Source organism: Ornithodoros turicata, chromosome 6 (genome assembly GCF_037126465.1).
Source record: "Ornithodoros turicata isolate Travis chromosome 6, ASM3712646v1, whole genome shotgun sequence".
In the NCBI taxonomy this organism is placed as follows: domain Eukaryota; kingdom Metazoa; phylum Arthropoda; class Arachnida; order Ixodida; family Argasidae; genus Ornithodoros; species Ornithodoros turicata.
Genome location: NC_088206.1, coordinates 17,776,977 through 17,793,384, shown reverse-complemented (window position 1 = coordinate 17,793,384; position 16,408 = coordinate 17,776,977). Strand labels below are relative to the sequence as shown.

The 16,408-nt window shown below is 46.9% G+C and overlaps 1 protein-coding gene across 1 annotated transcript in view; it reads left to right on the top strand.

Moving 5' to 3' along the window:
• The window catches only part of LOC135399299 (otoferlin-like), a 266,111-nt gene that overhangs the window by 215,801 nt on the left and 33,902 nt on the right, over positions 1–16,408 (top strand). Inside the window, exons 8-16 of the mRNA XM_064631146.1 lie at positions 1,033–1,090; positions 1,192–1,323; positions 1,441–1,503; positions 1,578–1,662; positions 3,421–3,536; positions 4,227–4,267; positions 6,063–6,249; positions 8,767–8,953; positions 16,047–16,261. Of these exons, the coding sequence (XP_064487216.1) occupies positions 1,033–1,090; positions 1,192–1,323; positions 1,441–1,503; positions 1,578–1,662; positions 3,421–3,536; positions 4,227–4,267; positions 6,063–6,249; positions 8,767–8,953; positions 16,047–16,261 (1,084 nt within the window). The remainder of the gene's footprint in view (positions 1–1,032; positions 1,091–1,191; positions 1,324–1,440; positions 1,504–1,577; positions 1,663–3,420; positions 3,537–4,226; positions 4,268–6,062; positions 6,250–8,766; positions 8,954–16,046; positions 16,262–16,408) is intronic.

The following is a 16,408-nucleotide window of genomic DNA, read 5'->3' as shown; positions in this document are numbered from 1 at the left end:
GACAAACTGTTTATTCAACATTACATCTGGTGGTACGAAACCGCCCAGATCTTAACCCTCCATCGTCTTCTATCGGCTTATTTGATTCTGAGCAGCTAATTCTTGCACTTCTTGCCAAGCCTGTCCTCCAAAGGATTAGCAGTATCCAGCGCTCTTCTAGTATTTTTCTCTTTCTCTTTACTCCCGACGAAGAGGGTTCGTGGTTCGCCACCGCCTTGTAATGGATACTCTTCGCGTGAAGAATATCTAGACAATGAATGTGGTCTTTTCTCGCAGTTCTCCGCGGAAAATGGGCCTGGCTCTGATAGATTTGGACAGTTAAGCTCGCTGACAAGCTCTGAAGTAGAAAGGGTACAAAGGGAAGATCTCAAAGGATCTCAAAGCGAAGGCTTAGTTGGGAAACCGTTAGGGGGGATACATTAGTTCGAAAGCTCTCGCAGCACAGTGTTGCACCCGGCATTCACAATAATTCGTTTAATACTGCTAACATGGTACGCTCTCAAACGTAACGCCCCTATGCGTTTAGCAGGTTGGAGTTGCCCAACAGTTCTACGCTATTGTTGCGGTACTGTGCATGCTTCATTCAAGCATCTTGTTGGTCCATGTTCCTCATGATAGTGCATCAACGACTGTTTGAATAACAACCCCGCATTTAAAAATACACGTTATCTCATGTAACACACGTTTAATGTTACGTTAGTGCTCCACGCTTAAAAATGAACTTCGCCACATAGCACGCTTCTAGCCAACCGTCATCCGGGGTGGCATCATGGAGTTCATCGTTCTTTCGCCTGGTGTGCTGAAAATAGGGGCGTACGCCATTTTTTGTGGCATTATGCAGTTCATAAGTGCCACAAAAATGGCGTACTCCCCCCCCCCGTTTTCATCCAATGAAGGGAAAGAACGTTGTCATTCGGGATGACGGTTGGCTAGGACCGTGCTACGCGGGGAAGCTTTGTTTTTAGAGTGTGCTTACGTACTGGGGCCACACAGCTGCCTACTAAAGGCATATTCCTCTCCGTTCTTCCTCAGGCCAAAACTACGTCAAGACATAACTGCAACGTCAGTACTCAAAGCCCAAGACTTCCAAGTGAGTAACATGCACGAGCCTGCAATCACGGTCTTCTTTGCCCCCTACTATACATTGTGATATTCACTATGTCTGCGTTTCATCGTAATTTCATCGCACAGGTATGCGTCACAGTGATCGAGGGGAGACACCTAGCGGGACTCAATATGGATCCTGTTGTTTGTGTTCAAGTAGGGGACCAGAAGAAGTACACTTCAGTTAAAGAGTCTACGAACTGTCCTTACTATAACGAGGTGGGCGACCCTCCAAGATTCAACATATACTATACTAACCGATATTTCGAAAGCATGCTATATTATAGTAGAGGGTGTATTGCTGTAGTTTTTCCCTGATGACGTTCTCTCTTTCAGTACTTTGTGTTTGACTTTCACATGGCTCCGTCCATGCTTTTTGACAAAATCATCACACTTACGGTAAGTTCGGACTGTCGCTGGGTAGTACCTTTAACTCGCGTTTTTGCTCGCAATGATCGTCTATGTAATTTCAGGCACTACATTCCAGAAACATTATAAGGTCCGGAAAAGTAATCGGATCGTTTAAGCTTGACGTGGGAACGGTTTTCAACCAAACAGGTTCGTTGATTTTGATATCGACTTTCGTGAAGCAAGCCACGTAGGGATCTTTCCGAAAACAGTCGTTCTTTACTGCATATGGTGCCAGGGAATGAAGTATATTATGATAGTTAGATACTACAATGCAAGAAAACCTTGAGCTTGAGAACATGTAAAAGACGACACACATACACGTCTTCTACGTGTCCTCATGCTCAAGGTTTTCTTATACCAGCTAGCTGCCATACTCTCAGTTCTCTTATGATTGACAGGAGTAGAAGGACGCTGACTAGCTGGTGCATGACTGCGTAGAGGGCGATACCCGAGACTAGGAAGAAACACACACGCACGCTAGCACGCACTAAATTTTGTGTGTGCGCATGTATGTTTCTTCCTTGTCTTCGGGTATCGTCCTCTTCGCAGTTCTCTTAGTTAGATAACGCCGCTTTTGTCATCCTTATCGTGCAAATTAGCGCTGCACATTCTCCTAGAAAGTGTACATGCGGCCTTCCTCAACATAGAACAAGTTGCCAGCAGGATCAAGTAATGCCTTCCAGACCAAAGAACTAGGCGTATAGAGTCGCAGTGCCGCAGGTGATTTCAAGCACAGATGATTTCACGCTTTGAAAGGTTGCCTATACGGCTGATGGCGACTTGTCTCCATGGCTATGGCAGTGACATATAGATGACGTATGTACTGATCGCTGATGGACTTTTAGGCGCTGGAGAGGGTTATCTCTCTCTTCACTAGATGGCGCAGTATGGGGACGACAGAAGTGGGGACCAGTGGGGAGTCGGTCGGTCGGACCAGTCATCGGTCCTAGGGTCACTAAATAAGCTACGCTTCAGAGTGTTGACACTGAGGCACAAGGGTGAGTTGTAGCCGCCATGTTATAGAAATGAAAATAAATAAATAAATAAATAATAATAATAATGATAATAATAACGATGATGATGATGATGATGTTGTTACCGTTTGACCTCCAGCGCTATCCATGGAGCACTCTTCGAAGTGTTGTCTACTTCCACTGCCGAACTTCAGCTTCATCTGTTTCTGCTGCCAATGTAGAGGTGGGGCTGGAGGTCAAACAGAAACAACATGGCGGCTCCAACTCTCCCTTCTGCCTCAGTGTCGATACTCTGAAGCGTAGCTTATTTAATGACTCTAGTCGGTCCCACTCCGGACCGGTTTTGGTCCTTTGTGCTATCCACGTGGATTTGTTTTGACGCGTGCTGAGCGTGGTTCGCTGGACAGCCGCTAGGATACGGCGCGTGCGGGAAAAAGGTCCATTAAAGCGACGTAGGTGCCATGTTTCATTTAAGAGTGCGGCAATCACAGCCATGTGTCCATCGGTCGTGGTCATGGAGACGATCAGCCGCATGCGTCCTGCTTGAGATCGTCTGCGACAGCTGACTGAAGCAGACGACATTGCTGCTTTGTGTGACTATGTAGCGGCGAAGGGAGAGGAGGATCCCAGCAGGTCTTCCATAGTCCAGGAGCTGCGCTGACTGTAGACGCTGGGAGATGACTATTGCCGGTAGTCGTCACGTCGATAAGTGCGAATAACAACATGGATTACGTATAGCCACACAGCCAGATGCAGATAGGGTGACACAGCTGTCACGATTGCGATTAGCTCCTCTTTAGCATGGGGAGTCGAGGAGAACTCATACAACGACACTGCATGTTTACATGTCCTGTTCATCGGTTGAAAACCCAGAGAACGTGTGTGTGCTCGAATGGTCCACGCTCCTTCAAGTTCACGGTCACTTTTTCAGATCATCAATTCTTCCACAAATGGTCGGTTCTCACGGATCCGGATGATATCACAGCGGGTCCGAAGGGTTACATCAAGTGCGACATCTCTGTCGTAGGGAAAGGAGACACCGTCAAGGTATTCCTTTTGTTCCACGCTCGTTCAAAATTATTTACTGATGGGGTCACAAAATTATTGCAGAGCGAACATAGAACTGCACCGTGCATGATTCCGGTGGAGTAACATATTGCTTTGATCTAGTTTCTTGGCGAGCCTGAATTCCTTTCTTATCATCACGAGATACGCTTTTGTTTCCCACTACGTCTCAAGTTACAACTTTATAATATTACCCTGGGGTAATGTTTCCTTATCACAACTGAGGCAAGCTCTAAGCCTCGGCATGATGTAAGACAGTGACGGTATCGCAACGTTGCACACGCGTTTGCATCATACTCCCATGCCACGAAATGCCTGTCGTATAGCAGACCACTCGCAGACTCGCCAGTATATTCGGCCGATTTAGTAAGGAGGCAATGTCCGAGACAAATAACAGCATCTGGCATCGGGTAGCGATTGAATATCTTATTAAGCAAAGCACTGAATCGACCCATACTCAGCAATGCATAAAGAAAGAAAGAGGGAGACAAAGAATAAAAACCGTCTAGGGGAGCCTGCTCCTTCGCATGCGACTCTAAAAAAAAAAAGGAAAACAAAAACTTTTGGAAGTGAAATTTTGGCGGGAGTTTCTTTGTACACGCAAGTATGTTTATGAAAAAGCAGTAGTGGTGGAAAGTCAACCTTCTGTTTTCTTGTTCTTTCATTTTACAGCCTCCGACGAAACACGAGACCGATGACGACGACATTGAAGGGTAGGTGCTAAGAATTTTATTCGTCGCATTTATCGCAGCGAAAGAAATTACTTTGGCCAGCTCCCGTGGCATAGTGGTTAGGATGACAGCTTTCGACGCCGAGACTGCGAGGTGACGCGAGTTCGAATTCCCCATACTGGCTGTGCTGTCTGGAGCTTAATTCCCTGAGTTTTCCGGCAGACTTTTCCAAACGAATGACGGCACAGTTCTCCCTGAAGTCGGCCCAGGACGCATACTAACCCCCCCCAATTCCTTCCTGCTGTCCTCTCTCCATCTGTGCACGTCTATACGCCTCTCGTAGCCACAATTGCTTCGCGGCGCTAACGCGGAATAATAATAATAATAAATACTTTGAACATGACACACGTTTCACCTCCATTGAATTTAATTTTGAATACAATTGAACTGAGTTTTATTTCAGTTAGCACACATGTAAAATTAGGTGGGAAGCCGTGTAGCAAACTAGATAGATAGAGGGCGTCCAGATTAATTACAAAGCAATATACACTGTTAGAACAGAACTTCACCACATAGCACGCTCCTAGCCAACCATCATTCCGAATGATATCATTCTGTGCATTGATTTGTTGAAAATGGGAGGAGGCGCCTATCTGGGACAGATTATCTTGTCCCAGATAGGCACCTCCCCCCTGTATTGAACAAATAATGACACAGAATGATATCATTCGGTATGATGGTTGGTTAGGAACGTGCTATGTGGTGAAGTTCTGTTTTAACAGTGTACGATGAGAGCCATTGGAAAATACGTGTACGAAGTGGAAGACAGAATGCAATAGTAATAAAATCAATAGATACAATAACAGAGAAGTGGCAGAAAAGGCAAATTGACTGCGTTCTCCCAAACCCGTTTATAAATGCGGTACCGGCCTTCCTGAGCCCGCACTCCTAACTTCTTCTTTCCTTGCTTGCTTTCTCTCCCTTCTTGTTTTCTCTCCACAAGCTTTACGGACTGATCTACACAGCTGTGGTAGTCCGGCCAATAAAGCTGCCACATGAAAAAATTAAACAAACGAAGCACGAAACTATAGACAAGAACAGAAATATACCGAACTATATATTCTGCAGTGTCGGATATTGGAAGGTACACGGCGTACAGTGCGATGAAGGTACGATAGTCCATGCAGTATGGAACGACGAAGGTACACTCTTAAAAATGAACTTCACCGCAAAGCACGCTCCTAGCCAACCATCATCCCGAGTGACATCGTTCTCTCACATGATTTCTGGAAAACGGGAGGCGTACGCCTTTTTGTGACAATTAACATTTCTGCATAAGTGTCACAAAAAGGCGTACGCGTCCCGTTTTTAACAAATCAAGGAAGGGAGCGATATCACCCGGGATGATTGTTGGCTAGGAGCGTGCTATGTGGTGAAGTTCATTTTTAAGAGTGTAGACGAGGAACCTCTATACCAAGCCTTGTTATGAACTGCTCCGCTTGTAATGTTATCATGCACTCTTAAAAATGAGTTTCACCACATAGCACACTCCCAGCCAACCATCATCCCGAATGACAACGTTATCGCCCCTGATTTGTTGAAAACGGGAGGCGGAGGCTATTTTGTAGTATTATGCATGTGCATAATGGTACAAAAGAGCGTGTTATGTGGTGAAACTCATTTTTAAGAGTGCATGATAACATTACATGGCGGAGCAGTTCATAACAAGGCTTGGTATAGAGGTTCCTCGTCTACCTTCGTCGTTCCATACTGCATGGACTATCGTATAGGAGGTGGTGCTGGAGTGCAGCTTAAACGTGCTTCTCTTTTCCCACAGAAATCTCCTTCTGCCAGACGGTGTACCTGCAGAGAGACAACACGCCCGCTTCATCGTACGCATCTACAGGGCCGACGGGCTTCCCAGAGTAAATGCGGGCCTCGTCGCCAATGTGAAAAAGGCATTCACGGGCGAAGCGCGCGAACTCATTGATCCATACGTGCAAGTCTCTTTCGCTGGGATGACGGTAAGCACGTGCCCCCACCTTGCTCACGTTTCGGGCAATGATGTGAGTCCTCAATGTGTAAGGAGCTCTTATTGCGAGTTTGATTACGACGTTAAAAGGGCACTGAAGTGAAAAACGTTCCTCCTCACGGAGTGAAAGACGCTGTTACCTTGACGCTAACAAAAAAGGAACGGGACTATAGTCGCTTGCGTCGTTCGTCATTTATCAGTGAAATAACCAAGTAATTTATGTTTTATGTCTCTTCTCGTTCTGAAGAAGGTCGACAATTGTTTTTCTTTTTCTTTTTCCAGCCTGGTTTACATGCAAATCATTTACAACTCTACTGCTTACTCCTAAGCCCTTGTTCCCACATGCAATGCTTTGCTCTATAGCGCTTCAAACCTAGCGCTGTTGTTCCGCTTGCCGTTCTCACATACAGCCGAACGCGTAGCGCTGTCCTTTTCGGGTTCGCGCAGAGTATCTGTACGTAGCAATTATGGTCTGCGACCGTGTCGATGCTGTCATTGCCACACATTGGTAGATTAACCTGCTGTTACTCTTCCGCTGTGGCGCGTTCAAACACGGCGACGCTTCTGAGTTCGGGAGTCTTTCTTTTCCGGTACCAGGCCTGCCGAGGCTATACGTGACAGGGACACACCAGTTTCCTCTAAACTCAACTGTCATTCCCAGTTCCTTTGCGATTTCGCCCCGCCGGTTGTGTTTCATTTGGGTATCCTTAAATTAGGCGATGACTCGTCGTAGAGAAATCAGCGAGGACGAACAAGCACGGAAACTCGGCAGCCATCTTCGCGCTGTCGCCGTATGCCGCTTGGATAGCGGAAGCAAAACAACCCACGGCTTCCGCATCGTCGCTAAAAATTGGCACTAGAAAAGCTGACCGGGGCTCAACTCTGTTCTAGCGGTGTACTATAGCAGGGAGAGGTGGAAAAAACAGCGCTGTATTCTTGCGCTATGGAGCAAAGCGCTATATGTGGGAACAGACCTTTAGTGTAGATGTCCACGTGGGTGAATAACTTGCGTGGTGCGAAAACAACATTGCATTCATGTACTGCACTGCAGAATCAGATCGCATTGTCTTAGAGTCTTTCCGAGATGGTAGCGATGGAGGAGCAGCTGCCCAGGGTGGGGGTCCTGGAAACTGAAAAAGCGAGAAGGCGAAAGCGGAATTAATTTACAACGTAGGATTTAAAATATTTCTGCTTCAAACTTTTCTGTTTCTCACATTTTTTTTCAGTTATATCTACATAGCTAATGATGAAGACCATCTATGCATCTACTGTGCAACCTAGACAGACAGTGGTTTAGAGGCGGAGGCGCTCCGCGTTCGTTCTGCTCAGTGCCGTCTATTAAAAGGGAGTCTGGCCATTAATGGGACCTGCCTATACCTGGAGCTCCACCCACTTTTTGAGCTCTCTGGCCGATCACAGGTCGAAATACAGTTCTCTATTATTACATCCATCCAGTATGGGTGCCACCATTCTGGAGAAACTGGATGGATTTTGATTGAAACGGATATCACTGGTGACAGACCAAACGACGGATTTTGCGCCCACTTTTATCAACGCCATCTGCATGGAGAGGGGCATGTTGGGAAGGCTCAGAATTGCGAAAATGGTTGCTGGCAGAAGTGATTGGCCAGGAGAGTGGTAGAACCGATTCTTCGTGTATAGCAGACGACTGCCGCTGCGAACTTTTCAGTTACGTAACGTAAGTAGATCGAATCAAAAATGAGCAAAGATGTATGTATAAATAAAATTCAATGATATAATGCAAACTCCTACATATCAGGGGTGTCTTTCTTGCTATTATCTTGGGATCACCGTCTTAACTAGGCCTAACGTTAGCGACGAAACATCTCATTTTCGCGTAAATAATTATGGCGGAGCGAAAGTTGAAGCTGATTTTGCAGATGCATACACGAGGATATATACACACCGTACGAAATTTATTTATGTATTTATTTAGCAGTGCCCAAAGAGTCCTAATGGACAAATTAAACTAGTCTGGGATTTTTTTTTCTTTCACGAAATCTCCGCTTCGCCGTCCCGAGCACCATCCTCCATTTTGGAGAAAATGTGGTGTCATGGCGGCCGCCATGGAAAACGGCATCCAATGGAATGCGCCAATGTTTGATTGACAGGTCGAGCCTCTTTTTTAGGCTCTTCGCAATGGCCAGACTCCCTTTTAATACACGGCATTGATTCTGCTCCACACGGAAGCGACGCCTTTGCACTGTCTGCACGCGTACAGCTGATAACTTAGATATACAAGGCGCTCCAAGTGATGCGGTTGGATGTCCTGACACTTTGGACACCTTGATTGCGTGCCTGTTATGAAAGAACGGTTAAAAAGCAAGTGAACTCGCGGCATTGATCCATAGGGAAAATCCCAGACTACGGACGCCAACAAAAGAACGGATGCGAACAAGGTCCCAAAAGGGCCCTGACCTTCTGGTCGCGTGACCTGGTGGATCTCTTTGCGCGTTGACTGGTTGATGTGTTGAGCACTCTCTTTCAGGGACGGACGACTGTGAAGAAGTCATGCTGCTCTCCCATATGGAACGAACAGATCGTATTCACGGAAATGTTTCCACCGCTCTGTCAGAGGATCAAGATCCAACTGCGGGATAACGATCCGGTCAATGATACCGTCGTTGGAACTCACTTCATCGAGCTTTCAAAAATATCCAACGAAGGAGAAAAAGGTCGGTGCTGAAGGGATTTAACTCGCTCTTAATTAAGTGAAAGGAAAGATCGTAGTATCTGTCCTTTTTAGTCTAGCCTTTTTCTTCGATTTCTTTTTGTTCCTTTTCTTTTTCTTGTGGGTGCTTTGGAGTGTCGTTATTCCGCTTTCTCAATGTCGTGGGAAAAGGGCTCAGTAATTAGGATTAAATGAAGTACGAATGTCCCCGAAGTAATCTCAGGAAGTGTCACACTAACTTGAGAGAGAGATAGTTATAGCAGACAGTCTTGACAAACCATTGATAAGATCAGTACCAGAGCCACTCAGCCATTCTTAACAGGACCGAAAGCTCCATCTTAAAAAGGGACAGACACATAGAGGCCTACAATACATCGAATAGTTTATTAAGAATCAAATTACAAACATTGCTCCACTAAGCGAGCGTTGCAGACTCCTCGCACTCCACTCCACTCGCACTCCTTGCACTCAGTAGCAACACTGTTGCTACTGAGTGCCTTCCATTTCCAGGGAAGGTTCCAGGAATGTCTCTCAGGGATATTTGGACATATAGAGGCCGTGAATGCAGAGTAACGACTCGAGTAACGCGTTACTTTACTACTCATTACTCAATTACATTTGGAGTCGAGTAATTGGTAACGGTAATCAATTCCTTTTTCCGTACAAGTAACGGTAACGGTAATCAATTACTTTTTTCGAGTAATGGGCACAAGACTGTCCTTAACTAAGCTAGAGAATAAATTTCTTGCCTGCTTGGATTACACGCGGTATTTGCCCGCGGTTTGAGCCTGTGCTTTCTGCTATTCCTCCACGTGTAAGCTACTGTTTAGCCATTCGTCGTTAAATTCGGTGGCCTTGTGAACCGTATATAATTGTCTTTGTCACTTTTTTTTTATTCCGTGTTAGCGCCGCGAAGCAACTGTGGCTATGAGCAGCGTACAGATGTGGGCAGATGGAGAGAGGACAGCAAGTGGGAGGAAGGACTGGAGTGGGGTGGGGGACAGGGGGTTAGTAAGCGTCCTGGGACAACTTCAAGGGGAACTCTGCCGCCATTCGTCTGGAAAGTCTTCGGAAAACCCAGGGAAAACCTCATACATCACAGCCGGTGGTGAGATTCGAACCCACCACCTCCCAGTCTTCAGCACGGCCTTGGCTAGCACCAACGAGCGGGACCCCTTAACCCGCTGGTTTTTGTCACATTAATCTCACGATAGTTGCCAGTCTGCAGTTGTCCCTGTTGATTATTGTTATTAACCCACCTGTCTGCGTTTTATGCCGCTGTTCATTATTTCAGTATTTACTTCCACCAACTACCCAGCTTTAGTCCACTTGATAAGTCCTCTTAGCTGGCGTCTTTCAACATTTACCCAGGGAGCACACCATCGTTACACCAATATCGATGCAACATTGGCAGCCAACATATAGGCTATACTGGCGCAGTCTTGACCGTGCAACGCAGTCCGATATTGAACCAGTGAAATTGCCAATATTGATCCAATGTAGCAAACCCGTAGCGAGCCAATGACATTTCAAACTATGAAAATGAAGATGTCAGCTGCCATATTTCACGCATAATTTTAACGGGCAGCATATTACTGCGCATTACCACAGGGTAACAGGACCATATTACAAAGACATCGCTAGAAAGAGTGATTTTGTAACCGAAACTGAAACTGCGATGGCACAGGAGAGGAAGGGGTATTCTATTCCTCTTGCTCTCAGATTCGGGTAGTTCCAAAGAACTATACACCGCAGAAAACATTCGAGCTTCCCTCAGAAGCCTTCATTGGAATATAACCAGTGGTGGCATTGCATCATTCGGTATATAATATAGTCCGTTTTGTTGCGGCCCATTCTCAATCCCGTGGTGGCAGTCTACGCCGAGACTAGGAGGCGACCCGGGTTCGAATCCGGGCACCGGCTGTGCTGTCTATGTGTTTTGCACGGATTTTTCGCAGACGCTTTAAGACAAACGGCGGCACAGTTCCCTGTGAAGTCGGCCCAGGACGCACGATCCCCCCCGAGCAACATGCCTCCAGACCGGCAGGCAGGCCGCTCGGAAATAGCACGCCACTACCACCACCATTCTTAATTTCTCTCTCCCCCTCTCAACCTCTCTCTCTCCCCTCTCTCTTTCTCTCTCTCTCTCTCTCAAAACTGCTTGGTCCCTTGCCAAATCCAGCCCACCAACGCTCTGCCCTCAGAGCTGTTCTGACCTTTTTGGACACCATAGGACTTATTGTGATATATAGGATCCTTATTGTGAAGGGGCTCATTATTGTTGACTAACACGTTGCAAACTATGAGGTACTTCTGGTTTCGTTTTGTTTTTCGTTTTACTTCATCTTTATCTGTGTGTGAATAAAGGCAGAGGGAGCGAGCTAAAACGGCACGCTCATTCTGGAATGGATCACGGACTGGGTGGTTGCTCGGGCGAAATGTACGAAGCATATGACCGAGTTAATTCAACATAGGTTATGGGCCCAGAACTCGCTTCATATGTACTTTTGAACCGTGACTGAGTTGGGACGACTGCGACTACTCTACATCGGGATGACTTCCGAAGGTACAGCGAATGTTGGACCAAGTTACGTGGAAAAATTGGAAGGCAAGAATTATCCCATTTGGAGATTCAAGGTGAGCACGTACTTGAAGACGAAAGGATGGTGGTCAGTCATAACGACGGAACGGCCAGGAGAAGAGGCTGAGAGAACAAGATGGGACACGAAGGATATGGAGGCACTGAATGCCATAGTACAGACCTTGTCTTCGTCTCAAGCGGCATACGTAATCAATCAGACATCGGCGAAAGGAGTCTGGACGAAGTTGGAAGAGGTCAACAGAGGACGGATTCTAGAACGAAGATTGTTTTTGCGCCGGCAACTAAATGGAATTAAGTGGGAGAAAGGAGACAACGCTTCCCACTACATGCATCGGGTTGAGGCTATATCTGAAGAGCTGCGCACTTTGGGGGATTCCCTGGAAGACTCCGAAATTGCCTCAGTAGCGCTCCAGGGGTTGCCGAGAAATTTTTACGGAGTTGCTGGAAGCTTCGACGTGTGCTCCATGGGAGAGGTCACACCAGAGCGAGTCAAATACGCACTCCTTCAAGAAGAATTGAGACAGGGGACGACTCCCGAAGACTCAGCATGCAAAGCCAAGCTTGTGCATGACAAACCTGATCCCCAGAGCCGAGGTACCTTCCGGTGCTTTAATTGCGGAAGAGCAGGACACATGGCATGGCACGGGAGTGCTACACGAAGAAGGATACAAGGCGTCACAGGGACACGCCGGGGCCAAGACCTCATCACGACACAGGACGCGCGCACGTGAACAAACCACGAGCAAGGATCGCGAAATCTGCAGCTAATACATGTTCAGAGGAGGACGGCCACAAGGAATTTGCTTTTGGCGCAACTGCAGCCTTTCACAGGAATCAAGGTGCGTCTCCAGAAAACTGCCATTCTAGGTCGTGGTCCATCGACTCGGGAGCAAGCCACCACATGACGGGACAACAGGATTTCTTAACTGATTTTCGTGAGGAAGAACCAAGACAGGTCGTTATGGCCGACGGGAATGTCATTGATGCTCGCGGAGTCGGATGTGTCATTTTTAAGGTGCGAACAGAGCACAGTACGCATACCTTAAAGGCCAAGGATGTGCTCTACGTACCAGGTCTGGCAGACAACCTCATCTCCGTCTCCAAACTGACCGCGAATGGAATCAAGCTGACGTTCGTGGGAGATAGTTGTACTGCATACCGAGGGAGCAGATTCGTTTTTTCCGGGTCAAGAAAAGGAGGCATCTACAGACTGCGAGCTTCCCCCCAATTCACAAGTAATGCTACGGTGAATTCAGCGAAAGCGGACTCCCTCCTTTGGCATCGTAGAATGTGTCATTTAAATTACGGTACCCTGACTCGCATGAGTAACCAAGGTCTGGTTCGAGGTTTGCCGAAACATCTACGTGCTGAGACCAAACCCTGTGAGAATTGCATCGCAAGCAAACAAACGAGGACATCGTTCAACACATCGGAAGCGCAACGAAGAGAAATACCCCTGGAATTGATCCATGTGGATCTCTGTGGGCCGTTCCCGGTTCCATCCTTGGGAGGTAGTAACTATGTCCTGGCCATTACTGACGACTGCAGTAGAAGGGTCTCGGTACGATTCCTGCAACATAAACGGGAAGCGGGAGAGACAATTATCAACTTCATATGTCAAGCGGAAACGCAAACGGGTATGATTGTGAAGAGATTACGATCCGACAACGGTGGAGAGTTCCTTGGAAGGGAGCTGGAAAATTTCCTCACCAGAAAAGGAATCGTACATGAGAAGACTGTTCCTTATTCACCCGCGCAAAATGGTGTAGCAGAGCGCACCAACCGGACTCTCCTCGACACTGCAAGATCGCTACTCACAGAATCAGAGCTTCCGACTGCCTTCTGGGCGGAGGCACTGAACACGGCCGCTTATGTGAGAAACCGTTCGAGTAAGAAACTTCTCAGCTGGAGAATACCGGAAGAGATCTTCACAGGACGTACCCTGTCGGTCTCATATTTCAGGACATTTGGTTGCCTAGCGTACGTTTCATCTTCGACTTCACATCGTACCAAGCTAGACAAAAGAGGAAAACCTGTCATATTCGTCGGGTATGCTGAAGATCGCAAGGGATATCGCTTTTATGACCCCGCTCTGTCGAAGGTCATCATCAGCCGTGACGTGGTCTTCCTGGAAGGCAAACAAGGATCAACCTTGCTAGATAGGGGAAAGGCCCCTACTCACTCTTACATGGATCTTGAATACCCACACATGCCCACACGGGAAGTAAATGATTTATCGTCATCAGAAACGGATCAGTATCAAGAACTGTTCCACGACGTACCACGCGTAGATGCAGATGAGTTTCAGGAATCACAGCAGGAGAGCTCGAGCAGTGGCGAGACATCTTCGCAGAATTCTGATCGTGAAAGCGGTGAGACATCTTCGCAGAATTCCAGTCATGAAACGCAGACGTGGGACAGCAAATCCCTCGCAGATCAACACGACTTCACAGGCCTCCGGATCGTCTACAGGTGGATCCCACCCAGAAGAGTTATTGCAACCATGCGGGCGTACAACTCACAGAACCGCGCAACTATGAGGACGTCGTGTGTTCACCGCAAAGGCGAGAGTGGGAATTGGCAATGGAAGAAGAAATACGATCTCACTGTGAAATGAACACATGGGAGCTGGTTCCTCGGGAACCTGGAATGAAAGTCGTTAAATCAAAGTGGGTGTACCGCATAAAAACAGGACCAACAGGAAACGTTGACAAATTTAAGGCAAGGCTCGTCGCCGTGGGGACGTCGCAAGTGTATGGGGTTGACTATTTTGAAACTTTCTCGCCTGTAGTCAAGTTAACAAGTCTCAGGACCTTGCTGGCTCTAGCAAACGAAGAGGGGATGGAAATGAGACAGCTCGATGTCAAGACGGCATACCTCCATGGACAACTCAGTGAGGAAGTCTATATGGAGCAACCTCCGGGGAGTCCCGACTGTCATTCAACGGTGTGCCGCCTGAAAAAAGCAATTTATGGTTTAAAACAAGCCGGACGTACTTGGTACAAAACACTCGATTCGATCCTCCGAAACCAAGGGTACACCAGACTGGAGTCTGACAACTGCGTCTATGTGCGGCAGACGGCATCTACGAGGATCATCTTGGGGGTTTATGTTGACGACATTCTCTTAATGGCCACTACCGAAAAGGACCTGAGGACGGCTATTATGGAGCTAGGAAAGAAGATCGCACTCAAGGATCTAGGTGAACCCAAGTACATTCTAGGAATCGAAATAGCACGTGACAAAAACAAAAAGAACCTCTCTATCTGCCAAGAGAAGTATGTGAAAGAAATTCTCCAGCGATACCACATGGAGGACTGCAAGGCGGTAACAACACCCATGGAAAAGTATCAAAGCGAGGATCAGGTGTACGATCGTGCTCCGGAAAAAGAGGAAGATCGTCCGAATGTACCTTTTCCAAGCCTTGTAGGAAACTTGATGTACCTAGTACAGGGTACGCGCCCGGACATTGCTTACGCTACTCATTACCTGAGTCAGTTTAACAACTGTTTTCATCTCGGTCATTGGAAAATGGCAAAGAGAATCCTTCGTTACCTGCGTGGAACAAGTACAAGAGGAATAACCTACAAAGCATGCGGGGAACCAGTTATAGGATACTCCGACGCCAGCTGGAATGAATCGGCAACTGGACATTCGCGGCATGGATATGTATACACTTTATCTAGAGGGGCAATCAGCTGGAGATCGGTGAAACAACGAGCCGTGGCTCTATCCACTTGTGAAGCTGAATACGTCGGAATCACCGAAGCCCTTAAGGAGGGGAAGTGGCTGCAAGCTTTCATGGAGGAGCTGGATTTTCAGAAATACGGCGGACGTCCACTGGAAATTAAGAGTGATAACCAAGCTGCCATAAAGCTGATGGAAAACCCTGTTAATCACCCAAAGTCCAAGCACATAGCACTAAAGTACCTTTTTGCACGACATGAAATCGAAGAAGGTTTTTTTGTGATAACCTACTTACCAACGGAACAGATGATCGCGGACTACATGACTAAGCCCGTGAAGAACGCTCAGAACATCATGTGCTCTAAGGGATGTGGTCTATTGTGACTCATTGAATACAGTTAGACATAACATTAGTTTGTTCAACGTGCGAAGGGGAAGTGTTGACTAACACGTTGCAAACTATGAGGTACTTCTGGTTTCGTTTTGTTTTTCGTTTTACTTCATCTTTATCTGTGTGTGAATAAAGGCAGAGGGAGCGAGCTAAAACGGCACGCTCATTCTGGAATGGATCACGGACTGGGTGGTTGCTCGGGCGAAATGTACGAAGCATATGACCGAGTTAATTCAACAATTATTTCATTCCCCACATCACCACCAGCAATGGGGCAGAGTATCGCCCGCTGGCGATGAAACTCTCCATTCATCATCTGAAAAATAAAGTTGTTGTTCATTCTCAATTTCTTGGATTACGCACACATGCGACCACTTTGCTCCGTTAGTTCACCTTTTCCTTTCTCCTCACCGACAGGATTTCTTCCAACTTTTGGACCATCGTTCATCTACCTCTACGGTTCCACACGAGAGAATTCATTATTCGAAGAACACGCACCACTCAACGATGGTTTGGGTGAAGGAGTCATGTATCGGGGGCGCGTCCTAATGGCCGTTAGGACGGAGATATTGGACATCTTGGACATGACCCCGTCGAGCGTCGACCTAGAGCTAACTCTACCTGTAACGGAGGTACGAGCTGCTTCTGAAAATTTCTTTTGTGTTGATAGGATCGGATCTTGTAAAACAATTATACTAGTTGAAAAGACATCGAGCACATTACAGTAGCGGCGAAATTACGTTTATGATTGCTCCAAACTTGGAAAACTTGGATGGGAA